This window comes from Salvelinus fontinalis, chromosome 37 (genome assembly GCF_029448725.1).
Source record: "Salvelinus fontinalis isolate EN_2023a chromosome 37, ASM2944872v1, whole genome shotgun sequence".
NCBI classification, from domain to species: domain Eukaryota; kingdom Metazoa; phylum Chordata; class Actinopteri; order Salmoniformes; family Salmonidae; genus Salvelinus; species Salvelinus fontinalis.
The window spans coordinates 18,683,503-18,711,348 of NC_074701.1; the positions used below are offsets into that span (position 1 = coordinate 18,683,503).

At 41.6% G+C, this 27,846-nt stretch overlaps 3 protein-coding genes across 5 annotated transcripts in view; all 3 read left to right on the plus strand.

The window, feature by feature from the left end:
• rasgrp3 (RAS guanyl releasing protein 3 (calcium and DAG-regulated)) overlaps positions 1-7,052 on the plus strand; it is a 55,370-nt gene extending 48,318 nt beyond the window's left edge. For all 3 annotated transcript variants that reach the window (XM_055902273.1, XM_055902275.1, XM_055902274.1), the window contains exon 17: positions 2,207-7,052. In XM_055902273.1, the coding sequence (XP_055758248.1) occupies positions 2,207-2,215 (9 nt within the window). In that variant the 3' untranslated portion in view covers positions 2,216-7,052. The remainder of the gene's footprint in view (positions 1-2,206) is intronic.
• A 2,549-nt stretch (positions 7,053-9,601) lies between these two features.
• Positions 9,602-17,406, plus strand: fam98a (family with sequence similarity 98 member A). The gene is made up of 8 exons (XM_055902276.1): positions 9,602-9,759; positions 14,176-14,324; positions 14,435-14,569; positions 14,687-14,871; positions 15,002-15,082; positions 15,300-15,416; positions 15,582-15,749; positions 15,967-17,406. Exons 1-8 carry the CDS (start codon positions 9,722-9,724, stop codon positions 16,675-16,677), a joined length of 1,584 nt encoding a protein of 527 aa, XP_055758251.1. The 5' UTR covers positions 9,602-9,721; the 3' UTR covers positions 16,678-17,406.
• Positions 17,407-17,625: 219 nt separating this feature from the next.
• Positions 17,626-26,012, plus strand: si:ch211-195b21.5 (uncharacterized). Its single transcript, XM_055902277.1, has 8 exons — positions 17,626-18,012; positions 18,225-18,367; positions 18,483-19,119; positions 19,304-20,078; positions 22,357-22,430; positions 22,599-22,698; positions 22,911-23,029; positions 23,283-26,012. Exons 1-8 carry the CDS (start codon positions 17,788-17,790, stop codon positions 23,787-23,789), a joined length of 2,580 nt encoding a protein of 859 aa, XP_055758252.1. The 5' UTR covers positions 17,626-17,787; the 3' UTR covers positions 23,790-26,012.
• Positions 26,013-27,846: the final 1,834 nt, after the last annotated feature.

A 27,846-nucleotide genomic window follows, 5' to 3' on the forward strand; every position in this document is an offset into this window, starting at 1 on the left:
AAGCATCAATACAGGACTAAGATTGAATCCTACTACACTGGATATGATGCTCGTTGGATGTGGCAGGGCTTGCAAACTGTCATGAACTACAAACTGAGACCCAGCCACGAGCTGCACAGTGACACGAGCCTACCAGAGGAGCTAAATGCCTTCTATGCTCACTTCAAGGCAAGTAATACTGAACCATGCATGAGAGCACCAGGTGTTCCGGACGACTGATCACGCTCTCCGTAGCCGATGTGAGTAAGACCTTTAAACAGGTTAACATTCGGATTACTAGGGCTCATACTCAGAGAATGCGCTGACCAGCTGGCAAGTGTCTTCACTGAACTTTTATACCTCTCCCTGACCCAGTCTGTAATACCTACATGTTTAAAGCAGACCACCATAGTCCCTGTACCCAAGAACGCCAAGGTAACCTGTCTAAATGACTATCACCCTGTAGCACTCACATATGTAGCCATGAAATTCTTTGAAAGGCTGGTCATGGCTCACATCAACACCATCATTTCAGACACCCTGGACCCGCTCCAATTCGCATACTGCCTCAACAGATCCACAAATGTCTCGCAATCTCTATTGCACTCCAACCTGCCCTTTCCCACCTGGACAAAAGGAACACCTTTGTCAGAATGCTGTTCATTGACTACAGATCAGCGTTCAACACCATTAAACACCTTCTAAACACCACGGGGGCCCCTCAAGGGTACGTGCTTACTCCCCTCCTGTACTCCAGGTTCACCTATGACTGCGTGGCCGCACACGACTCCAACACTTTCATTAAGTTTACTGACAACACTGGTAGGCCTGATCACCGTCGACAATGAGCCTATTGGGAGGTCAAAGACCTGGCAGTGTGTTGCCAGAACAACATTTCTCCCTCAGCATAAGCAAGACAAGGGAGCTGATCGTGAACTACAGGAAACAGAGGGCCGTGCACATCGACGGGGCTCGTACCCCTGCACATGACTCAGTACTGGTACCTCGTGTATATAGCCAAGTTATTATTACTTATTGTGTATTTATTATTACTTTTATTATTATGTGTTTTACTTTTCTCTATATTCTTTCTCTCTGCACTCTTGGGAATGGCCTGTAAGTAAGCATTTCACTGTTAGTCTACCTACACCTGCTGTTTACGAAACATGTGACAAATAACATTTGATTTGATTTGATTCGTCTCTGTGTGTTGGAATGTGTGAGTCGCTGTGTGAGTGTGCATGTGTGTATTGTTGTGGCTTTATGGGATGATTATGCTTTAATGCTCTGTGACACAACATACAGATAACTGTCCAAATAAATAATTTTGGCAGTTACCTGTGTCACATTGAGACTCTCATTATCACTCCTTCTCCCTCAAGTGGTTGTTATCCACATTCTGTTTGTTAATGGTGATCCTCTCTCATGCATGTTAAAACACTTTGTCTTTTTTACTTCTAACAATAGCCCAATAACAGCATTACAGTTATCATTGTGTTATGTGTTTTCTTATCAAGCCCAAAATGGATGACCTGGCAAGGTCAGATTCAGGAACGCAGGACAATACAGTGAAAGGTCTTTTTCTTTGTCTTTGTTGTCAGAGTCTGTGTCCTTCACCTTTTACCTACGGCCTCACCACCGCAGAAGGTTTTGTTATTAAAGCCTCAAATATTTTCATACCCATGGAAACAAGGGATTCAGTAACATGGGAAAGAGGGACTTTTTCTCTTCCATTCACTGGGAGATTATCTAGATCAAGGGAGCACAGAGGCCACAGAGGCATTCAGATTGATGGTGGCTTGTGTCAAGAAGTTGATTTTCATCAGCCTAAGAAGGCTAAATAAAGAACATTTAGTTTGGCTCAAAAGCAGAGCGTTGAAGATTTTATCGAGACAAATCTTGCTTTTACAACCTGAGGCACTAATGGTATTATTGGGTCATCTACCTTGGGAACATTTGGATCAACATTCAATCTAACGTATTTGCAAGTGGTTTCCATCCTCAGAGCCTCCACGAAACTCACATATATTTGTTGATCCCATTACGAGATGGACGTAATCCATACTATTAGCCAATTTGTTGCCACTGTAGGCAATCTACAAAAACTGAACATCTCTCTACAGTTGTGACTTCTTCTGAATGACTGGCAAGGGTGTTCCTGTCTTCTCTCCTCTGTCGTGAGCTCTAAATATGTGACGACAGTATGTGTCTCTCTTCTTACCCTTAGAACAGCTGACATGGCGACACCGAGGGCCGGACCCAGGGCCCCAGGAGGTCCTCGGCAGCCCGCATCATGAAGCTGTCCTTACTGGGGGAAGTACTTGGCTGCTTGAGGCCCCCATTTGGTGACCTGGAGTAGGACGGACCTCCTCTAACCTAGACGGACATGTCTTCAGTGAACCACATGTGAATAGTGATGCTGAATCCCAAACCAGTCTCTTCCCGGGTCCTTTCACCTTCCCTCACACCAAGCGAGTTGGTTCGGGCAAAGGGCTGGTTTGGCATTCACATGCCATAAGTGAGTGAAGGGGAGTGAGAGGATGTGGAGTGGTGGAACTGAAAAAGCCCTTGTTTGGTAGGGTACACACTCCTGAATGCTCCCCAGCTCTACACACCTGCCTTTCCACCCCATCAGTGTCATGGGGAAAGGATCCTGGACTACCTATAAGTGATTTAGGTTTGTTGGGGCTCAAACGGGGCTCACCAGTGTTTGACAGACTGACCGGGTGTCCACCTGTGCCTGTATGAATGTCGGAGCATGTACAGTACATGCTTACTATTTACAGTGTGTGTGGTCTGTGGTGCACATACACTATATGTGATATCTACTGTTGATTTGCTGAGGAAATCATTAAGGGCATGTATAATACCATGAAATGAAGTTATTTGGGTCACGTGACTAAGTTGCAATAACGTTTTGAGAACATAGTGAACGTTTTTGAATGGACTAGGAGAGGGATGCAAAGTGAGAATGCAATTGGAGATGGGAGAATGCATACACAGATTGAGATGTAAAGCAATAGAAAGTTAAAGATGAAGTGAAAGTGATGAGGGAAACAGAGGCAGGTACATTGTTTCTAAATGTAAGTTTATTGTAACATGACTACTGATGATCGTTTATGTGCCAGTTCTGTATCTTACTCTGGAATCCAAGAAATGGTACTTGCTGTGTGAGCATGAGATAAAGAACAATATAACCACTGAGACTTGTTTTATAAATCAAGGAATAGTTGTGTCTTTTGGTTAGTCAAGAAAGCTTTATTGTTTTCAGCCTTATTATTTCAAAGGGATTTGAACTCAAAAGATGAAATCTAGTCTTTGTAATATGTGCCCACTCAGGACAATAAGGTGAACTATGTATACTGTACACATATTTATGGGTTTAGGCATGCGATATTTCATACAGTCATGCGATACTAGTGAAGCTGGTCAGTGTTCAACCTATTCTGGATATTTCAAAGCAATGCAGGTTAAATATGTGAATATGGGTCAACGTTGTTGTCTCACTGTCCACAGAAGCCATTGAGTGACCTTTGACCTTTTTTAATCAGCTGAAGGATCAAGCCTGTTGACTTCAGGCAGAGGTAATGGAATCTCCACTAAGCCCTCAGTCAGTGGAGCACTGATTACTAACTTGCTTACAGTGGCACCAGATGTGAGCCCAGGTGCTCATTGTGTTGTGGTTGCCAGGCATCAGTTGAGTGAGCAGGTCAGTTCCTCCATCACCAAGGATACAGCAGGTTACGTAAGAGGAGATAGTTTATTTTCATCTGTAGAGAGACTGCTTGCATGGACTCCACCCCCTTCAGGGTAGGGAGAAGTAGGTATGGGCAGGTGAGTTTGACATGGATCTCTGTAGAGACAATAGGGTCTGACCTTTTGTTCGACACAGTAGGACAAGAACAGGGCCTCAGGGTCAGAGCACTCCGTGTTGGAGGAGGGGCATGGGGAAAAGATAGTGTATATTAGCAAGAGATATCCAAAGCCACATATACAAGAGTTAAGGGATGGAAATTATTCAGTGCTTAGTGCATCAGAGCAATATCACTCTCTTTGCTACTGGACCACTCATGGATAATGTGGTGTTCCTGCAAGGTCTTAAACCCACAATATCCTCATACCTGGCTGAAATCAAAGACAGCAAAGTGTTGTGATGCCACAGAGGTTCTTTTCTAAATGGCTGAGCTGCTTTTAGAGTACATTGGTCTGCTTGAGTTCTCATTGATCTTGGTGCCAGATCCCACAAACAGTATCTCTATTGGGGTTGTTACGTGTTGGGTATTGAGAACATACAGTACAAGTGCTTGTATAATATTACACTAATGAAGACCAATAATCTGATCTTTGAAGGTTCTGAAGTCCCTGCTTGTCTCACACTCACATACAGTAGTTACCACACTTGACATCAAATGACTTTATTGTTTGTTCTGAAAACGGTTGAGTTATCATGTTGATAAGGGATATTAAGGCAGTGGCAACTTCACTTCTGCAACAACATACTTTTGTTTGTATTTGGGACACATTCCAACAAGACTTTATATTTTTTCAGTCAGATTATTGTCAACAATATTGATGACACTATTATCAACATTATTATCATTAACTGGTCTACTTGAGAAAAGTGTGTTATCTCACTTGATTGTGTTTGTCATCTATTTTTTTTTCATTCTATCTATTTGTATTGTTTATGGAGAGAATTCTGTAGCATTGTTTGTTTTGTCATTGTGTGCCAATGTTATTTTATTATTTGTTGATGAGTGGCAAATTGATACACATTTTGATAATGTACAGTATTGAACAGATTTTTCAGCGCCGAGTTTAATCAGTTCAGATTTGTCAAATTGTTATTGAAGGCTACCACAGTAAACTACTATCTCGGTCAAATTTTTATAAGTGCATCCTGTAACCAACCATATGGCAATGTTTTTTACTCCTTGTGTATTTGTGAAACAGTGAAATGTACCATCTCTAGCCTGTTACCTGCTGACCCAGTAGACATATAGTCTATTTATGTTTATGAGGGAAAAGTAAAGCCAATACATATTCTGAGGCCAGAAAACTCACTCCAGCCCAATATCAGATGTATTATTAGTGGGGGGAAATGAACCAACTAATCATAACCGGAAAACTGGATTTATGTATGTAATATGAATGTATATTTACCCATAGAATCACAATTATTTTATTAAGGGACAAATCTCTCAGCAACGTGATAGGCTACATCCCAAAATATATACTGAACAAAAATATAAACGCAACATGTAAAGTGTTGGTCCCATATTTCATGAGCTGAAATAAAAGATCCCAGATATTCTCCATATGCACAAAAAGTTTTTCTCTAAAATGTTGTGCACAAATTTGTTTACATGCTGTTAGTGAACATTTATCCTTTGCCAAGATAATACATCCACCTGACAGGTGTGGCATATAAAGAAGCTGATTAAACAGCATGATTATTACACAGGTGCACCTTGTGCTGGGGACAATAAAAGGCCCCTGTAAAATGTGCAGTTTTGTCACACAACACAATGCCACAGATGCCTCAAGTTTTGAGGGAGTTTGGAATTGGCATGCTGAATGCAATAATTAATTTCTTTACCATAAGAGAAAACATCGTTTTAGAGAATTTGGGAGTACGTCCAACTGGCCTCACAATTGCAGACCACGTGTAACCATGCCCGCCCAGGACCTCCACATTCAGTTTCTTCACCTGCAGGATCAACTGAGACCAGCCACCCAGACAGCTGATGAAACCGTGGGTTTGCACAACCAAAGAATTTCTGCACAAACTGCCAAAAACCGTCTCAGGAAAGCTCCTCTGCGTGCTCTTTGTCCTCACCAGGGTCTTGACCTGACTGCAGTACAGCGTCGCAAATGCTCACCTTTGATGGCCACTTGTACGCTGGAGAAGTGTGCTCTTCATGGCTAAATCCCAGATTCAACTGTCCCGGGCAGATGGAAGACAGCGTGGATGAGCGGTTTGATGATGTCAACGCCCCATGGAGGCGGTGGGGTTATGGTATCGGCAAGCATAAGCTATGGACAACGAACACAATTGCATTTTACCGAAAGCAATTTGAATACACAGACATACCGTGATGTGATCCTGAGGCACATTGACGTGCCATTAATCCACCGCAATCACCTCATGTTTCAGCATGATAATACACGATCCCATGTTGCAAGGATCTGTACAAAATTCCTGGAAGCTGAAAATCTCCCAGTTTTTCCATGGCCTGCATACTCACCCATTGAGCATGTTTGGGATTCTCTGGATCGACGTGTACAACAGCGTATTTCAGTTCCCGCCAATATTCAGCAACTTCGCACAGCCATTGAAGAGGAGTGGGACAACATTCCACAGGCCACAATCAACAGCCTGATCAACTCTATGCAAAGGAGATGTGTCGCGCTGCATGAGGCAAATGGTGGTCACACCAGATACTGACTGGTTTTCTTATCCACGCCCCTACCTTTTTTTAAAAGGTATTTGTGACCAACAGATGCATATCTGTATTCCCAGTCATGTGAAATCCGTAGATTAGGGCCTAATGAATTTATTTCAATTGACGGATTTCCTAATTTGAATTGTAACTCAGTAAAATCATTGAAATTGTTGCATGTTGCGTTTATATTTTTGTTCAGTGTACTTATTACCTTGATCAAAATGCCTATCTTTATGTGTAAAAATGTTTTTACTACCTTGATGGATTCTTTTGGGGTTATGATATTTAAAAATATACTGTGTATTTTTCTACAAAATAAAAAATAAAGACAAATATAAGTGATAACACATTTAAATAAGTTTTACAGGAATCTTATGAACCATACGCTGTTAGTACCCATTTCCCATATCTTTGTATAAATCTCTATGTATAAATCTGCTCGATACTGTGTTTCAATAGCGTTGTCCTGCTCCATCTTGTCGACCATGTGCTATTGGTTGATTTGCCAATTCTGTCTTCGCTAGGCCTATGTTTGTTGTATCTTCACAGGGGGGCACCATGCCATAAAGATAAACAGCTGTAAACTGTTTACACTTTAAACCGCCAAATAAAAAAGATAATCCTGTTTATCAGACTCTTCGTACACAAGCTCATTGGGGCATTGCCCACATTTCTATCTCATAGAAACAGAACGATGTTTTATCTTTTTAAGGAGAATGGAGAACCAAGATTTTTTTTAGGACTTATTGATACAGTGGGAAGTAGAGAAGGAAGATGGAGTGACATGTCCACAACAGGATATCTCCCACAGAGAGCAGGTACAGGTGCATTTTTATCTAATTTATCTTGAAGATATGTATCTTTAGTCTTCAAAGAATAAAGGGTAGGTAACATCTGGAAAAATGCCTTTCATGTTCTATTTAGATATCTGAAATCGCTGACATCTAAAGTGAGATGAAACCTTTCTCTAAACTGGGAAATGTAAACATGGAAATATGTTGTCAAACACCACCCCCTAGTGGCGGTCAAGTGGCACAGACCATCTACAATTTACCTTTGCCTGGTGAGGATAGGTTGGATAGCTGACCATAAGTACTTCAGGGACTTCACAAAGACTGAACATAAATATTTATCAAATTTAAATAGACCCCATTGATAGCTAGATTTATATCACATAGTGCAGACGAAAGCTATCTCTGTATGCCTGTTAATGAATTGTATTTTTTCTCCAGTGCATGTCAAATGATTCGATTTGTACGGAGGAGTATTAGGGCCAAGTGAAGAGAAGAAAAAAAATGGCAAAGGGTAGTGGAACTTGGATTAAAAGTGGCAATATTTCGAGAATAATGTCGCTGTTATATTTCAAGATTAAAGTATGGGATTTGGTTAACAGCATGTCTCCCTGGCTTCTTGTTGCTTTGCGCGCCACCATTGAAATTGCCTGCAGTTATATAACCTGGTGAAACTATACTTAGGAAATCCTTTCTCTTTTAGCTCATAATAACCATATTATTATAAAATAGGCCTATTAGGACCTGGAAGAGGTTGTGCCACAGATTATTTTCAGAAGGAGGAACCACACGGATTTGGATGAGGTATGCTGGTTTGTGCATGCAGGAGTGGAGAGTTGGTCCTTTAGTTGCCTCTCCTCCCACTCCTCCAGACACTTGGTTAAAATCCTTGCTGCTTCATTGTTCATTCTTCCCTCAACCGTTGGATAAAGCTATATTTTACTTTCACTTGCCCACTGTAATGTACGATTTGCCTACAGGTTAGGGTACTCAATCTAGTGGGCAGCTATAGTTTTATAATTTGCTGCAAAATAGAGGTATAGTAGCGAATTTGGAGAGCAGTTTGACATGGGACATACATACACACGCATAACCCCCGGTATCCAGCATCCTAAAATAAATCGTTTTATTGGGTGTGCTCGCGTAGCCTAGTAGCCGTTAAAAGCATAGTTGTCATAAGAGGGAAAACCTCAGTCAGTAAAGTACCATGGATAAAGTTGTTAATAGTGACCATTATGCATAGATTTTTTGCAAGGTGTTCTGCTACGCAGCAGAACGTTGTAGCGAATTCCGAGGGCAGACTGACGGACTCCAGTTCTCTTCGCATTGAATGACAGCGCCAAGAACGTTTTTCGTTTGTGCTCATTACGCACCATGGCCATTAGAAGACTGTATTCTTATAGTCTGAAACTGCCAGGGAGAAACTTGGTGTGTGTGTTTGCGAGTTAGATCATTAGATTGATTACCGTGAGTGCGCAGTGACGCCTGTTTGATTGCGTGTATTAGATCACTAGATTGATGGCCATGTGTTTGTTTTTCCCCTACTTTTTATCGCCCACACACACACAACCTGCATACCACAGGAGTTTGGTGGCACCTTTATTGGGGAGGACTGGTTCGTGGTAATGTCTGAAGTAGAATAGTATCAAACAGGTATTTTTTGGGTCTGTTCCGGCCATTGTTATAAGCCTACTCAGCTCAGCAGCCTCCACTGCTAATAACACTAATGTATGTAACCACGGTTCCTCCTTCTGAAAATAATGTGGCACAACCTTTTCCATGTCCTAATATATAATAATAGGATTATTATGTGCTAAAGGAGCAAGGATTTCCTTCTAACTAAAGCCAATTATCAAGTATTGTTTCACCAGGTCCAAAGTGGCACAGCGGTCTAAGGCACTGCAATGTATCAGGGGGTCCTGTGATCGGGGTCCCATATGGCGGCGCACAATTGGCCTGGCGTCGTCTACGTTAGGGAAGGGTTTGGCCGTGGTAGGCCGTCATTGTAAATAAGAATTTGTTCTTAGGTAATTTTACTCAGGCATTTCAACGGTGGTGGCGCACAGTAATAGGGAGCCAGGCAGACATGCGTTTAACCAAATCCCCAATGTTAATCATGAAATATAGCCTAACTGCTACCTTATTCTCGAAATTAAATGTAGAGTTTACTTTCGAAATATTGTCACTTAATTAACTACATTTAATTTAGACTTTATTCTCGAAATATTATCATGCAAAAAATGATCCAAGTTTCACCTCATGTCGCAGTTTTTTATTTTTCTCTTCACTTGGATTTGATACTCTTCCGTAGATTAGAGCACACCTCTAATACTTTGTAATTGAAATCTTACTCCGGGAGGCAGTCTGCACAGGCATTGAATCGGGCAGCCCTATCACCGGTAAGAGGTTGAGTTAGGACCCAGCATGCCAACCCAGCAGAAGTGTTGTTCTTTAGTGATATTAGATTATTCTTGCGGTTTAATCAATTGAAGTTTCATCACAGAAATGGAGACAGATATTATTGACTCACTGGAAGATCTGGGGTAGGTTTAAAAAGTTTTCTATGAGAATAGTCTTTATTTAGCTTATCTGATTATGTTTTAACTAGCTAGCTCAACTGGTTAATTTAGCTAACGTTAGCTGATACGTTGACTGCCTGTCATCGGACGACTGTCACAGCCAGAGACAGCTGACAGTAATCTAAGCTCTGCAGGCTCTTTCATACATTTTTGTGGCATCTAGCTAGCTACTATACATACGGCCTTATGATTTACTTTAGATTATATTGTGAAAGTGACCTATTTAGTCTGAATCTACCTATCATGCCAACCGTTTGATGTTTATTCAGCGGGCACAAACAGAGGGCAGGCACCGCCTCAGTGTTTTGAATACACTGAAGCTGGAAAAGTCCCACTTATCTCATGACTGGTTACTATTCACAGTAAAATCAGTTCATTAGAACTCGCCGGTTTGTAGTCGTAAAACCGGAAATGAATTAGCTACCGCTGTTTCGTGCAGCCATTCCTATGGGGGAAAAAATGGGTTTTTGGGATAAACGCCCGAAAATAAGGTCTGAGATTAACAGAGGTTTAGGAGATCTCGTACGTTTTGTTCTATGAGATAATATCAGTCCGTTAACATGACCTTTATCAATTCTGAAGACGTTAGTTATGTGGTTTATGTACCTATTTTTTTAATTACTTATGTGCTTCAAAATTCACAAAGTGACGTTTGTTGATGCTGATGATCTCATAGAACAAAACGTATACGATCTCATAAACCTGAGTTTACCACAGATCTTATTTTTTTAAACATTTATATAAAAAAAACATTAATTTTCCCAGAGGCTTTGTCCAACGAACCACGACGGAGATAGTGCCTACAAAAAGACGCCATTACTTGTCAATTGAAGCAGGGCATTTCCATAGAAAAGGACCCATGAGCACCAACATGTGAAGTTCATTTAAGTGTATAAAATTAGGTGTCAAATGAAAGATAAGAGTCGCTATATTTTTGGGAAATGAATGCATAGATACATTTTTCAGGCATAGATACATTTAGTCATAAGTAAAATACTATTCTTTCTGGATAAGGTATCAGAAATACATCAAATCACAAAATTGTTGAAGTAAAGACCTATGCCAACTAATATCAACACTTATATTTAGTTTGGGAAAAACTGTATTCTATTATACTGTGTTCTACTCTGTAACGCTGTGATGTCAAAACTTTTGAAAAATGAGAATGACATTCATATCCATAATTATACATTTATGTGTAGTACAGATTATGGGACACATGATGTAATTCTGTTACCGGGTGTAAATCCACTTCACATACTGTAGTTCAATAATGAAAATAGATTTCTTCAAACTCAAGGTGCCATGTCATAGCTGACACCCCATTCTTTCTGCAGACATCTTTGAATCTTAATTCGGAGCAGATATTTAAGAGTTTTGGGAAAATGTGGTAGCACAAGAATCTGAGGGAGATTTTACTATTATCCTGTTACCAAAGTTTTAATTTACACAATTCTTCAACTATATTTGTTTTTGTAAAATGTTCAGGGGAAATTGTTAAAAGTCATCTTTGTGCACAGAGTTGTATGGTTTGTTAAACTTTGAAATCAATAGTTTTTTGTTTGGCATACATTTTTAAAGTGAAAAAATGGAGTCAAAGCGTAATTCTGTGAACGTGGAATTGCCCAGCACGCACAGCTCCTTTTGATAAGTAAATTTTTGGACTTATACGTTAATAATAATATCTGATGGGGTATGACAGTTGAACTAAGCTCATTATGTATCCATTGATTCTTGAAGAATATCACTTGAACTAAGCTCATGCGCCATTTACAACTGTCGTACCCCATCAGAACCCCAAATATAACTTGTTTTACTCCAATGTTTCTAACAAAGTAAATGTAAACAAATAATAAATACCCTCAAAAATGATTTGTTGGTCTGATGTGATTAATGAGGAGCATCCAGACGCTGCACTTTGATGAATTTATGAAATTGCTTCTTTCAACTATTGATAAACACGCACATGTTCAGAAACTGACTGTTAGAACTGTTAAGGCTCCATGGATTGATGAGGAATTGAAAAACTGTATGGTTGAAAGATATGGGGCAAAAATGTGTGGCTAATAAGTCTGGCTGCACATCTGACTGGCTTACTTACTGAACATTGAGAAATGATGTGACTAAACTCAACAAAAAGAAGAAGGAACTGTATTATGAAGCCAAGATCAATTTTTAATTAAATTATGGGCAGAAAGACATTCAACTCCATCCTTCATTGAATCAGATGGCTTATTCATCACAAAACCATTTGATGTTGCCAATTATTTTAATTATTATTTCATTGGCAAAGTGGGCAAACTTAGGCAGGAAATGCCAACAACAAACAGTGAGCAATTGTATTCATGCATAAAAAAAACAAATAATGAAAGAAAAGCATTGCAAGTTAGAATTTTATAAAGTTAGCGTGGGATAGGTGGGAAAATTGTTATTGATCAATAAGGACAAACCTCCTGGCATTGACAACTTAGATGGAAAGCTACTGAGGGTGGTAGCTGACTCTATAGCCACTCTTATCTGTCATATTTTTAATCTGAGCCTAGAGGAAAGTCTTTGTTAGGCCTGAAGGGAAGCCAAAGTAATTCCACCAACCAAGAGTGGTAAAGCGGCCTTTGCTGGTTCTAACAACAGACCTATAAACTTGCTGCCAGCTCTTAGCAAACTGTTGGAGAAAATAGTGTTTGACCGAAAACAATGATATTTCTCTGTAAACAAATTAACAACAGACTTTCAGCATGCTTATAGAGAAGGGCACTCAACTTGTACTGCATTGACACAAATGACTGATGATTGGTTGAAAGAAATTGATAATAAGAAGATTGTGGGAGCCGTACTGTTGGATTTCAGTGCAGCTTTTGATATTATTGACCATAACCTGTTGTTGAAATTACTTATGTGTTATGGCTTTTCAACCTCTGCCATATCGTGGATTCAGAGCTATCTATCTAATAGAACTGAGGGTTTTCTTTAAGGGAAGCTTCTCTAATGTCAAACATGTAAAGAGTGGTGTACCGCAGGGCAGCTGTCTAGGCCCTCTACTCTTTTCTATTTTTACCAATGACCTGCCACTGGCATTAAACAAAGCATGTGTGTCCATGTATGCTGATGATTCAACCATATATGCATCAGCAACCACAGCTAATGAAGTCACTGAGACCCTTAACAAATAGGTGCAGTCTGTTTTGGAATGGGTGGCCAGTAATAAACTAGTCCTGAACCTCTCTAAAACTAATAGCACTGTATTTGGTACAAATCATTCCTTAAGTTCTAGACCTCAGCTGAATCTGGTAATGAATGATGTGGCTGTTGAACAAGTTGAGGAGACTAAATAACTTGGCGTTGCCTTAGATTGTAAACTGTCATGGTCAAAACATATAGATTCAATGGTTGTAAAGATGGGAAGAGGTCTGGCCGTAATAGAGATGCTCATCTTTTTTGACACCACACTCCAAAAAGCAAGTTCTGCATGCTCTAGTAGTGTCTTATCTTGATTATTGTCCAGTTGTGTGGTCCAGTGCAGCAAGGAAAGCCCTAGTTAAGCTGCTGCTGTCCCAGAACAGAGCGGCACATTTTGCTCTTAATTGTAATCAGAGGGCTGATATAAATACTATGCAGCCAGTCTCTCATGGCTAAGAGTTGAGGAGAGACTGACTGCATCACTTCTTCTTTTTATAAGAAACATTAATGTGTTGAAAATCCCAAATTGTTTGCATAGTCAACTTACACACACACTTGTCCCACCAGACATACCACCAGGGTTTTTTTCACAGTCCCCAAATCCAGAACAAATTCAAGAAAGCGTACAGTATTATATGGAGCCCTTTTTGCATGGAACTTCCTTACATCTCATATTGCTCAAATAAACAGTAAACCTGTTTTAAAAAAACAGATAAAGCAACACCTCGCGGCGCAACGCCTCTCCCATATTTGACCTAGATAGTTTGTGTGTACGCATTGATATCTACGTGTGCCTTTTTTAATTTTTATTATGTAGTTCTGTCCTTGAGCTGTTCTTGTGTATTGATGATCTGTATTATGTCATTTTGTATAAAGTTTTGTGTGGATCGCAGGAAGAGTAGCTGCTGCTTTTGCAACAGCTGATGGGGATCCTAATAAAATACCAAATACCTAAGTATGGTTAAAACTATATTTTTTATATCAATGTTGATATCATTGATGGTCAATCCTTGTACCATAGCTCTATGAGTTTGAGTGGTTACATTTCTCCAGCTCCATGCCTCAGCTTTTTACCAAAACAGGGGCGGGGAGTGGGCTTTGTTCTTTCAACTGTTGATTGCTGCTTTAATGACTAGCTAGATAAACTGGTAAGTATAGGTTTTTAGTGAAAGTCTTATGAGGTTACTGTCTTTGTTTTCTCAGGTACCAAGGCCCTCTGTTGGAGGATGGAGCACTGGAGGCTGCGGTGAGCGGGGGAGCAGCAGCACCAGAGTTCACCAAGGTGTGTGCCTGGATCGTCTCAGAGCTCAAGCTCTACTGTCAGCTGGAGGAGAATGTCCATGCCACCAACTGTGAGTCGATTTTAATCGTAACTCATCTCAGTGTTTGTGAATAAAATAATAAAATAAAATGGTAGTTCTCTGGGTTGTCATTGCACCAACTCTCCATCTACCCCACCCAGGTCCCAGTGAGGCAGAGGGGTTCCAGCTGGAGATGAGTGGTCTTCTGTCTGAGCTGGCCTGTCCTTATAATGTCCTCACCACAGGAGATGTCACCCAGAGGCTGCTCAACAAGACAAACTGCCTACTGCTCATCAGTATGTGAACAGCATAAGTCAACCTTCTCCCTGTGTTGTCAGTTTCCCTATCATTTATAGAATTCATAATATAACAGTATGATGATTGCCGTTTCAATGATATGCTCTCTCTCTCAGCCTTTCTGATCTCGGAGCTGGAGGCCTCCAGGATGATCCTGGTCAACAAGCCTCAGAAGGCAGCCCAGGAGGCCGGGGGCAGTGTTGTCTTTATGGAGCTGAAGGGGATCTGTGTGTCCCTGGGCATGTCCAAACCCCCAGCCAACATCACCATGTTCCAGTTCTTCAGTGGGATCGAGAAGAAGGTCAGTCCATGTCACACCAGGCTATGTCAGTATTATGTTATGATAGGTATGTGACTTTTTGTTGAATGCAGCTATACTTTAGCTAAGGTTTGGTTCTCTCAACATTAATATTCTCTCCTTTTTTCCTCAGCTGAAAGAAGCTCTAGCCAAAGTGCCATCAACTCATGTTGGGGGTCCTCTGATGAAGAAGGCACTTGGACCAGTTCACTTTGTAATACCCTTAAAAACAATAATAGCGGAATAAATTTCCCACTTCAAACCAAAATATATGTTACATTCTTAAGCAGCGTACTATACTGCAGTCCACTTTGTCCAACATTGTTGGAGCTTGAATCTCCAAGAATTTCACTGTACCCTGTAATTACATCTGCAACCCTGTACATGTGACTATTAAACTTTCTAATCTAATTTACATTTCTCTTTTACAGGAAAAAATCGAAGCCATCAATCAAGCACTTGTGAATGAGTATGAAGTCCGAAGGAAGATGTTGTTGAAACGTCTTGACGTGACAGTTCAGTCCTTTGGTTGGTCTGACAAAGCTAAGGTGAGAACTCTGTACTGGGAAGATTGTTACAATAATTCAAAGTGTAACTGGTTGTGGTTGTAGTCTGTGTTATTCATTTACAGCATATTTGCAATCACAATGCATTTGTACTGTAAACAATTGAGTACTGTATGTAGAAATGGATGTATTTCTATTGTTACACAGAAACATGCTGAAAAGCTGGCCAATGTATACCCGCCTTTGCGTTCAACCCTCGCCACAAAGAGCAAAGTCTCGGTGGCTCACCTCTTTGCTGCACGAGAGGACCTCTCCAAGATTATGCGCACAAGTAGTGGCAGGATAAGGGAGAAGACTGCTTGTGCCATTAACAAGGTAGGGAGCAGATTTGTAATTCTCCACTTGCTAACATTTATCTCAATGCTACCTTGAGAGCTGCTGTCACATTCTGTTTTTTCATACTTCATGTCAAGAAAATATTTTAAAACTATTTTGGCTATTTCGGCTGTGCTGTCAGAAAACACCCCTTGGCTTGTACACGTTCTGTTGATTAACAATTTTTTTTTTGTTGTTGTTGTGTCTTGTTGAGCAGGTTCTGATGGGACGCGTGCCAGACAGAGGTGGGCGACCCACTGAGATTGAGGCCCCCCCACCAGAGATGCCCACCTGGCAGAAGAGGCAAGACGGTCCACAGGGAGGTGGACACTATGGCGGGGGTGGACGAGGAGGCAGCAGGGGGGGCTACGACCAACACTCTCAGGGGGGCCGAGGGGGTTACGAGCGAGGAGGGGGTTATGAAAGGGGCGGGAGGGGTGGAGGAGGGGGTGGCAGAGGGGGCAAGGTGCAGGGAGGCTGGTCGGACGGAGGAGGAGGAGGAGGAGGAGGAGGAGGTGGTGGTGGTGGTGGTGGTGGTTACCAGGGTCATTACCAGGAAGGAGGTGGCCACCAAGGGGGTGGGGGGAGAGGAGGTTACGGGGGTGGAAAATTTCAAGGGGGCGTCCAGGGCCCTGGTTACCCTACAGGAGGGCATCAAGGCGGAGGAGGTGGTTACCAACACGACAACCACAATCAAGATGGAGGTCGCCACCAGGACAGGGGTGGCCGAGGGGGTCGCGGGGGTAGGGGAAGAGGTGATAGTAGAGGAAGAGGTGATGGTAGGGGAAGAGGACAGGGGGGAGGTTGGGGAGGGCGAGGGGGTCAGAATTTGAACCAAGGAGGACAGTTTGAACAGTTCTTCCAGCAGGGTGGCCAGCAGTACAATCAAGCAGGCTTTAGCCAGGGGAGCAAAAACTACACTAGTTGAAAAGAAAGTGCAGGCCACTGAAGCAGAGATCATGCAAGAGCCATGAAGTGAAAACGCCTTATTTTCTAAATGTGAATATTAATATAAAGCATGGTTATTATAATTTCTTCCCTAAACCGAATAAGAATGTGGAGAGTGACCATGTCTCCAACAGAAGAGAAAAAGTCCAAGTCATGCATGACATGAGAGCTCAAACAAACCAGACTTTTCCACAATTCCATGGCTGTTAACAAATGACTGTTCCCATGTGTTCTTTTGCATATGTGAGTGCTTTTGTGTTTATGCTGTGTACCACTATCTTGCCACATGAAAGTTAAAGCCAATGTTTGCCATTGTAACACCTAAATTATAAAGCCTTATTTTGAAGATTATTTTAAAGAGGAGTTGAATGTCATGTAACTACATATGATAAGGTGACAATTGTGGAAGTATTGTAGTCCATCCTTAGTTAATTTAATTAATACTTGAAAAGAAACAAGCTTTATTTCTCCAGTGTTTTTTTTTGTAAGCTTTGGTTTACATTATTGTTACTAGGAATGGGTTAAAAATAAGCTTGAGCCTCAAAAATGTTTTGTTGTTAAATAGTTTTGACTGGTATCTCTATTACTTATTTAAAATATGCCACCTAATGATGCTTATAAACAAAATCGTGTACATACTTGGATGTAAGAAAGACTACTTGGAAGTGTGAATGAATGAGAGGTGAGCAATAAAATCTCATTGATTTAACATGCCTGTCATCTTTATTTGGTCATACTTTCAGCTTTAATTGTGACCACCAGTATTTTGTACACAATTTGAAAACCCGTGGACCCACATTAGCTCCACATATCAATTAATGCTTGATCATAATGTAATCAAAGATTATAGTTTAAAAACGTGCTGTAATGCTATTGCTAATCCTTGGTCCAGGGTGGGCTTTTATTTTGAAATGCAGGATACCGGATGTTGTACACTTTACAGCTTGAAGTTCTTCCGCTTTCATTCACCCGCCAGCTACTTCAAAGCAAGCGAACTAACGAGTAAATGTTCGTTTTGACATTCGGGGTTTCCCTGATAAGTATTGATATCTAGCATTAATTTAATTGCCGTCATCATTTGGCGGCTACAATGTTTCGTGGTTTTCACCATCCCGGAGAACTTTCCCGGGGCCCTGCTCCCTTAGGCCACCCATCCCATGTACAGCCACCCGGTCCCAGCTACGGAGGGCCCTTTGGCCCGCCACCCCACGTTCCACTGCCTGGACACTTACCTCCTGGATCTTGTCATCCTTTCTTACCTCCCGGATCGGGAAGTGAATACCTCCACAGGCCCATGAGGGAACATTATATCAATGTACGTAGCTAACGTTGTCAGCTAATGTGCTTCACAACAAATCCATAGCTAGTCGATATATTCTTTAGTTTGTTTCTTGATAAAATGTATTAATGCTTAAACTAGGATACTGGGAGACATGGTGCACTCAGCCAAAACACCATAATGTTAATGATTACAATGGTCAGCTATCTAGTATGTTGATGTTTACATGTTGTTTGTACCTCAACCAGACTCCACACTGCAGCAGTTACTCCATTGACCGGAGCACAGTGATCAGTCTGGGTAGTCAACAGATTCTCCCACCAGACACACAGCATCTTCAGATGCCACAGTGGCTCGCCAATCCTTTGGAATCATGTCAAAGAGACAAGAGGTGGGGAAATGTCAAGTTTCAAGGATTTTGTGATGCATAGCCTAGTTCACAACCTCTTTCAGCTATGGCTGCTTCCAATGAACAGTAATCTAAGCTGTTTTTACTTGTATTTCAGTGAGAACTTGACAGCTGGTGAAGAATTCCTCAGATGCCTTGCAGCTAATAAGCCAGTCCCTGACTTCCTCAAAGGAGTCAACCTGTTGGACGCAGGGAAGGCATTCAAGGCACCAGGTGTACCAGAAGACCGGGGTTATGAGAGGCAGAGACTCCGGAGCAAATCTCGCAGTCCAGCGAAGGAAAGCAGGAGCAAGAGCAAGAGCCGAGCAAAGAGCCAGGTAAGAAGCAAGAGCCGGGCAAGAAGCAAGAGCTGTCCGCGTAGCAGAAGTCGTACCCGAGGGAAAAGCCGGGCAAGAAGCAAAAGCCGACCACGAAGCAGGAGTCGCAGTCGTGGAAAGAGCCAGGTCAGAAGCAAGAGCAAGGCTCGTAGTAGGAGCCGGAGCCGAGGGAAAAGTCGGGCAAGGAGCAAAAGCAGATCAAGGAGTAGGAGTCGCAGCTATGGAAAGAGCCGGGGCAGAGTGGACCATCATTCAGACCACAGGGACAAAAGGAGCCCCATTCGGATCTGTAGCAGCAGGATCAGTAATCACTCCTCCGCACACAATGACCTGCTCGAGGGCCTGAAACGGGTTATGAACAGCAAGCAACTGGAGGACAGTATGCCTTCCATCAAGAATGCCATTCTCACAATACAGGTCTAGTATGAGAAAGTCATGGGTTGTTATGGGGTATGTTTAGTTAATGATGTTCTACAAACATGGCGAGACCCATTTTTAAGTAATTTTCTAATTTACATCTGCAGTGAAGACTAGACAATTTAACAAATGTAAAATCAAACCTTAATAAAACCCATTGATGTATTTTCTGTTTGTTCCATAGGCCAATAACTTTAGCAGAGATATCCAGAGCAGCAGAGCAGTCCAGAGCAACTGTCTTCCATGTGAACCAGTCTTGGCCAGCAGACAGGACTTTCTTCAAGCCTCAGATGGGCCTAAGCCAGTCAGTAGACAGGAGGAGACCGACAGCAATCTTCTCCCCCACGAGAGAGTGGGCTGTGACTTCTCCTGGCTGCAGGGCACCAGGGAGGTCTCGCCTGTTCTGAAGCCGGAGGAGGATGAGGAGAACTTCCTCTATGGGAATGAGGAAAACCAGTCAAAACAACACCCTGCCACCATGCCTTTTGCACAGTCCACATCCATTACCCAGCAGAGCGATGCAGAGATCTCCCCAGCAGACCCACCCTACTATCAAAGCCAGCCTCTGTTTGGGAACCATGGTGAAGTCCAGGAGTTCAAGATGCCTCCTCAACCGGTCCAGTCCAGTGTGAGGCCTGAGCAGAGGGTGCAGCCTGTTCCTGCTCCTGATGTGAAGCCCGCCCCCACTGTGAAGGAATGTGAGGAGTTCAAGACCATGTTGAAGAACATTGGGCTGAATCTGGGCACGTCAGAGATCAGTAAGATGATGGTCAAGCTGCAGCAACAGAAGGAGGGGAAGATGCCAGAGCAGAAGAGGGAGGAGAAAGTGCCATCACCAGCACCAGTGCTGCCTCTTCCTCTTGTAATTGGGGCATCACAGGAGCCCAGACTGGCCTCGCCAGCACTCGGGGCAGCACCAATACGACAAGCATTGGAGTCATTACAGTTCATTATTAAAGGTTAGAGCAGTCATATCTACATATTTATATATATACATTGGGGAGAAAAGTATTTGACACATTGCCGATTTTGCAGGTTTTCCTACTTACAAAGCATGTAGAGGTCTGTAATATCATAGGTACACTTCAACTGTGGGAGACGGAATCTAAAACAAAAATCCAGAAAATCTGTATGATTTTTAAGTAATTAATTTGCATTTTATTGCATAACATAAGTATTTGATACATCAGAAAAGCAGAACTCAATATTTGGTACAGAAACCTTTGTTTGCAATTACAGAGATCATACGTTTTCTGTAGTTCTTGACCAGGTTTGCAAACACTGCAGCAGGGATTTTGACACACTCCTCCATACAGACCTTCTCCAGATCCTTCAGGTTTCAGGGCTGTCGCTGGGCAATACGGACTTTCAGCTCCCTCCAAAGATTTTCTATTGGGTTCAGGTCTGGAGACTGGCTAGGCCACTCCAGGACCTTGAGATGCTTCTTACGGAGCCACTCTTTAGTTGCCCTGGCTGTGTGTTTCGGGTTGTTGTCATGCTGGAAGACCCAGCCACGACCCATCTTCAATGCTCTTACTGAGGGACGGAGGTTGTTGGCCAAGATCTCGCGATACATGGCCCCATCCATCCTCCCCTCAATACGGTGCAGTCGTCCTGTCCCCTTTGCAGAAAAGCATCCCCAAAGAATGATGTTTCCACCTCCATGCTTCACGGTTGGGATGGTGTTCTTGGGGTTGTACTCATCCTTCTTCTTCCTCCAAACACGGCGAGTGGAGTTTAGACCAAAAAGCTCTGTTTTTGTCTCATCAGACCACATGACCTTCTCCCATTCCTCCTCTGGATCATCCAGATGGTCATTGGCAAACTTCACACGGGCCTGGACATGCCCTGGCTTGAGCAGGGGGACCTTGCGTGCACTGCAGGATTTTAATCCATGACGGCGTAGTGTGTTACTAATGGTTTTCTTTGAGACTGTGGTCCCAGCTCTTTTCAGGTCATTGACCAGGTCCTGCCGTGTAGTTCTGGGCTGATCCTTCACCTTCCTCATGATCATTGATGCCCCACAAGGTGAGATCTTGCATGGAGCCACAGACCGAGGGTGATTGACCGTCATCTTGAACTTCTTCCATTTTCTAATAATTGCGCCAACAGTTGTTGCCTTCTCACCAAGCTGATTGCCTATTGTCCTGTAGCCCATCCCAGCCTTGTGCAGGTCTACAATTTTATCCCTGATGTCCTTACACAGCTCTCTGGTCTTGGCCATTGTGGAGAGGTTGGAGTCTGTGGACAGGTGTCTTTTATACAGGTAACGAGTTATGTCATGCAATAAAATGCAAAGGAATTACTTAAAAATCATACAATGTGATTTTCTAGATTTTTGTTTTAGATTCCGTCTCTCACAGTTGAAGTGTACCTATGATGAAAATTACAGACCTCTACATGCTTTGTAAGTAGGAAAACCTGCAAAATCGGCAGTGTATTAAATACTTGTTCTCCCCACTGTATATATATACACACAACGCATTCACTCTTGCAGGTAAAATGTTAATCTATACTGAACAAAAATATAAATGCAACAATTTCAATGATTTTACTGAGTTAAAGTTCATATGAGGAAATATGTCAATTAAAATATATTCATTAGGCCCTAATCTATGGATTTCACGACTGGCCAGGGGCGCAATCATGGCTGGGCCCGGGAGGTAATAGGCCCACCGACTTGGGAGCCAAGCCCACCCACTGGGGAGCCAGTCCCAGCCAATCAGAAAGTGCTTTTCCCCACAGAAGGGCTTTATTACAGACAGAAATACTCCTCAGTTTCATCAGCTGTCCGGGTGGCTGGTCTCAGATGACCCCGCAGGTGAAATTAACATTAAATTCTCTGGCAACAGCTCTGGTGGACATTCCTGCAGTCAGCATGCCAATTGCAAGCTCCCTCAAAACTTGAGACATCTGTGGTATTGTGTTGTGTGACAAAACTGCACATTTTAGTGGCCTTTCATTGTACCCAGCATCTGTGTAATGATCATGGCTTTTAATCAGCTTCTTGATATGCCACACCCGTCAGGTGGATGGATTATCTTGGCAAAAGAGAAATGCTCACTAATAGGGATGTAAACAAATTTATGCACTTTTTTTTTTTAAATAAGATTTTTTTTGCATATGAAACATTTCTGGGATCTTTTATCTCAATTCATGAAACTTGGGACCAACACTACATTTTTGTTCAGTATATATTAATGATGCGACTAATTGCATTTCTCATCCTTTCTTTAGCAACAAGGGAGAAAAGGGCCAATAGTGATCCACATGATGGCAACCATTCCCAGAGGAATTCAGTCAAACAGAAGGTAACATTTACTCGGCAGTGTCATTCCAATCACTCTTTTTTTCTCTGAGACAAACCTTACTATTACTAATGATAATTACTCCTGATGTTTGTTGTTGTTACAGCATGTTGTGATGTCTAAACTAGAAAACACTGCATTTTAACATTGTGATGAAATTGGACTTTCTAGAGCAAAGATGACGAGGAGAGTCAGAGGAGATCGAGACATGACCAAATGAAAAGGAAAGAAACTCTTGTGAAGGAACTGGAGGAATTGCTAAAGCAGGATGGTATAGTGTTGTTCATTATAGACCTGTCTTTCTACCCAGTCTTTCTCTATCTACATAATATAAATGACTGGTAGGCCGTCATTGTAAATAAGAATTTGTTCTTAACTGACTTGCCTTGTTAAATATAAATAAATATAAGCATTATTTTTGTTGCCATCATTACTTGGTAATAGAATGACTCCTAAATGCCTTTTCATTCGTATATTATTCAGGGTCTACCTTTTTGATTCCGGTCATCGGGTTCTACTGTCAGAGGTGTGAGGAGTTCTTCGGAGACCTGACCACTGCTGAGAGCCATGCAGCAACCCACCGGCGGAATGAGCCTAGCACGGCAAGTACCTAGCTACATTCTCTCCCCCCACACAGTAACCCAACTGTATACACTGCATTGACCAAAGAAACAGCATAGTTAAACCATTGCGTTGTTCAACCTAGATCACCCCTCAGTATAAACTTTAGGTTCCTTTCCAGTCCACTTGTCTTCAGCATCCATAGAAAAGTCAAATTCCCCAAAAGATTTGTGGTATTAAAATCCCAAACTGTATCAATAGAATTCTTAGCTACTTGTTTCACCTTGTCTGTAGCAGCAGCATGGAGACAGACGACCTGGAGAGGACAGAAGACACCCTAGCCATTACATCGGGCACCCCCTGGGTCCAGAGTGGAGGGACCAGAGAGACCCAAGAGATCAGAGGTATCGCAAACTAGACGAAGGCCCAAAGGGTTACAGGAACGACAGGGAGAAGATCTACGTGAAAGAGGAACGACCTGGAAGCCCCAGGATAAAGATGACGATGGTCCGCGGGCACACCCCACCAGGTCTGCAGAAGGCCAGGGGGAGAGAGGAGGGGAGGGTGGATAAGGGCTCTTGTGCTGCTTCCTCTGGCCCTGCCAGTGGGAAATATGGTAGGATCAAACTGGAGGAGGTGGAGACCAAAGGAAAGCCCAACGTGGAAGTATGTGACAAAAAGGACAAAGATAAAGGAGAAAGCAGTTCTAACAGTGATGACGAGAAATGCAAATCTCCTAAAGGCAACAAAAAGAAAAAGAAGAAGGAGAAAAAGAAGAAGAAGAAGAAGGAAAAGGGTTAGAAGTAATAGCTGCTGTACTGCATGTCCTGGTTTGATTGTACTGTACCTCTCTGGAGGACCTGGCCTTGGGTCATTGTTTGGCATCATTGCAGCTGTTTTCAGAAGTTGGTGCTTTTAATGTTAGAAAGAAGCAGTATTCCTCTGATTTGTTCTCTCCTTTTGGGGTTGTCTTTTTACCCAAACAAACTGTGTTCCTCTGTGTTGTAGTGGATAACAGCACATTTCAGGGTGCATATGCAGCATTTATGATGTCCAGAATCGTTTTGCTGCCAGCTACGGATCCTATTGTTCAGACCTTTAGTTACTGTAGATGTGTATTAAATAACCCTCCTTATATTGGGCCATGTTTATGTATATTTCACCCGGTACAACCTTGATTTAGTGCTTCAAGTATTATCAAATGTACTTTTGCCATTTAAAGGTCAACTGCCATTTGAAGCGTGTGCTGTCTTTCTTCCTAATGTTAAACCGTTGAGATAGAATTATTCTGTAATGAAGAAATTCTTATACATTGTCCTCTTATAATCTAGGTCTCAGCAATTGATGGCGCAAGGCTATTCGCAAGCGCACATGATCTTGCCAAAGTCATTGGCTCCTATCAGGATGGGAACAGTTGACATGTTTTTGTAAGGTGATCACTTTTTTTTTTTGTATCTGATTATATACATTGTTTTTGTCTGCTGTTGCTTACTCTCACTTCCTCTTTCTCACACACTAGGCATTTCCATTGATCCAGGTTTATGCGACAAAAGCAATGTCAGGGGAAAAAAATCTTCTGACGTGTAATAGAAACGGCAGATATATGAGACATTTTAAAGATCGACAACATTTTTATCCGTTCAATAGGGTTCTATTTTTCTTTTGTCGAACTTTCTTTACTGCAACGAATGAGGGAAACTGTTTTCGAATAAATGTTGATTGTAAAATACTTTTGAAGGTACGCTGGGCATGTGATATCATCACATAACTATAGGCTCCACTCCTAAAGCCAACGGCTTGAAAAATAAGTTAACGTATGGAATTGTTTTAAGAAGGCCATACCATGGATCATTTAGCTATTTGATTTAGAATTTTATGACCCCTTTGGGTATCAAAAATATTTAGTGATTTCATCAAATATTTAATTTCACCTCTATTACTATATCCCATATGCATTGAATAACACATTAATAAATGGCATAAGACAGTCAAAAAATAGATCACATGGAATAAGGTTTTAAAGTGTCTGTCCTAGTAATACAAAAACTCAGGAAATAGTTTAGTTTAGAAAGTATTCATACCCCTTGACTTATTCCACATTTTTTTGTGCCTGAATTAAACAAAACTAAAAATAATTCTCACCCATCTACACACAATACCCCATAATTACAAAGTGAAAACATGTTTTTAGAAATGTGCAAATTAAATACAGAACTGTCTCATTTACATACACTACCGTTCAAAAGTTTGGGGTCACTTAGAAATGTCCTTGTTTTTGAAAGAAAAGCACTTTTTTAAAATAACATTAAAATAACATCAAATTGATCAGAAATACAATGTAGACGTTCATGTTGTAAATTACTATTGTAGCTTGAAACGGCAGATTTTTAATGAAATATCTACATAGAGGCCCATTATCAGCAGTCATCACTCCTGAAGCAATAAAACTGGCATTCTTTAGACTAGTTGAGTATCTGTAGTATCAGCATTTGTGGGTTCGATTACAGGGTCAAAATGGCCAGAAACAAAGTACTTTCTTCTGAAACTTGTCAGCCTATTGTTCTGAGAAATGAAGAAGAGAAGGACACTGTACCGTTTAGCCATACTCCCAAGTACTTGTATGAGGAGACTACATTAAGCTCTAAACCCTCAGAGGTAGTAAACCCTCAGAGGTAGTAAAAAAATATGAATTTTCCCATAAACCTACAGTCAAATAAAAATGTGTTTGAAGTGTTTCCATTACTCATTTGGGCAAATTGGACAATAACAAATTGATGACAGTCTGTATGCCTTCCCACCTATCTGTTTCATGTCTCAGGTAGCCTGTAAAAGCCAACAATATTTGCCAGATTCTAATAATACTCATGTGCCAATGTACTGCCACGGTCCGTGCCATGGTGAAACATTCACTCCTGTAGATCTGAAATACTTGGATGGTGAAACTTGCAGTGGTATGTATTCATGGATGCCAAGGGAAGCCAGGCTTCCCCTCCAAATGTACCAATAAAAATACAAATCTCTGGGTTTCATAGTTTTCCTTCAATTCTCAAGAGGCTAAATGTATCTCACCGAAGAATGCATCCGAGCGAGCGAAACAGTGTCCCTCTGTCTCTGTATGTGTAGCCCATCTATCTGATGCTTTTTGGTAAAAAAAATAATACGATATTGTTGCCGCCCGTAGCATTTGGCCTCCCTTGATATTTTTTTTTATATACATTAATAGCCAAACAGCGTTGAGCTAAACTTAGTGAGCTCAACTGTGAATGGTCCTGGTGCATCCAAAATAATAGTCAATAGAAGACAGTTTGGATTTGGTGTCACACCAAAAAATTAAAATGTTGCATCTAGTAGTAGTGTTGTCCTCCGGTGACTAGCTAGCTAGCTAAAATTGGCCCTTTCCTAAATTAGTCAACGGAGACAGCGATTTGGACTTGTGGTTTTACTTAATTCTCTCTAGTGGCCAATGATTATAATGGCGATTCTGATCCAACCATAAATTCATACATTGTGCCGCTGGCCTGAGAGGACGGAAGTTCTATATGTAGCTAAATGTAGTAGGCTAATGTTAACTAGCGGGCTAATCGTTGCCCATGAAAGGAAGTTAGGATAGCGAGCAAGCATTTTAGCCAAGTAGCCTAGGACAACAAAAACTAAAAGCTTGTACTGTATGACAGTCATAGACCATTTCGGCAACATGAAAGAGAGGGTGGCATTGGCGTTTCTCTCCAAGTAAGTTGAGTCAACATATTATTTCTATTTATGCACAAACACACACACACGCACAGAAATCCGTACCATGCAGTGGCGATTTTAGCATGTAAATCTTGATGGTGCTAACTCCCACTTTTTTTTTTTTTGACGCATGCCAGCTATGCCACTACACAACATAACACTAAATACATTAATTGTACTATAATGGTGACAAACGGTGCCCACAAACTGTTAGGGCCTACATAAAGCTGTCTCAACAGCAGAGCTTTCTTTTCAGCACCATGGAGTGAATCCTTACCACCGCTACACCTGGCTATCAGCGGAGCCTTGTCTGGCAGAAAAACAGTTAATTGAGTCTCATTTACTGCCTTTAAAAAAAATACATAGCTCACAGTATTCTCCCGGTACACCAAGTTAGAACTGTAGGATAAATAAAGGGGGCATATAAGCAGACAATAGTCGATGATTACGTTTCTCTCAAGACAACTGGGAACACGGAAAAAAACAAGAAGGTTGAAACATGACGTCAGTGATCTTCACGTTGGAGCTCTAGAAAGAGGCATGAGTACCCGACTTAGAATTCCGAGTTGGATGACCTTCAAAACTAATTTCCCAGCCGGGGCTCGTTTTTTCAGAGTTCCAAGTTGTTTTGAACGCCCTGAAGTCTGAGATATCCCACTTCTGAGTTTCCAGTTGTTTTGAACGTGGCAAAAGTCATGCTGGATTGACAGCATGGCCAATGTATTCAACCTTTTCTAGCCCATGGCATGTGAATGTTTATCATTTTAAGCTTGGAAAAGAGACCCATAAATTCAGACTTGGATCACACAATCGGGCTAGTGATTGCTTTGCAACGCTTGCGGTTAGCCGCAGATTCCTTCCAAACCACTCATTGTTGAATTTGCGATTTCCAACTTGTTGTGTAATGTTTATGTTCAATGCTATTGTTAAAAAAAGAGGATAGTCTTAAATTTGGAACAGTGCTAAGGTTGTCTATCAATTGTAAAAATGTAGCGCAACAGAACCAGTTACAACTGAAGTATCTGCTCATCAATGAATTCGAAAAAAATCCATTTGTTTTTTAACACAGCAGCCGCATATCATCAGGTAGGCCTTTTATGCACTTGTAACCTTTTTTTCATTTGGG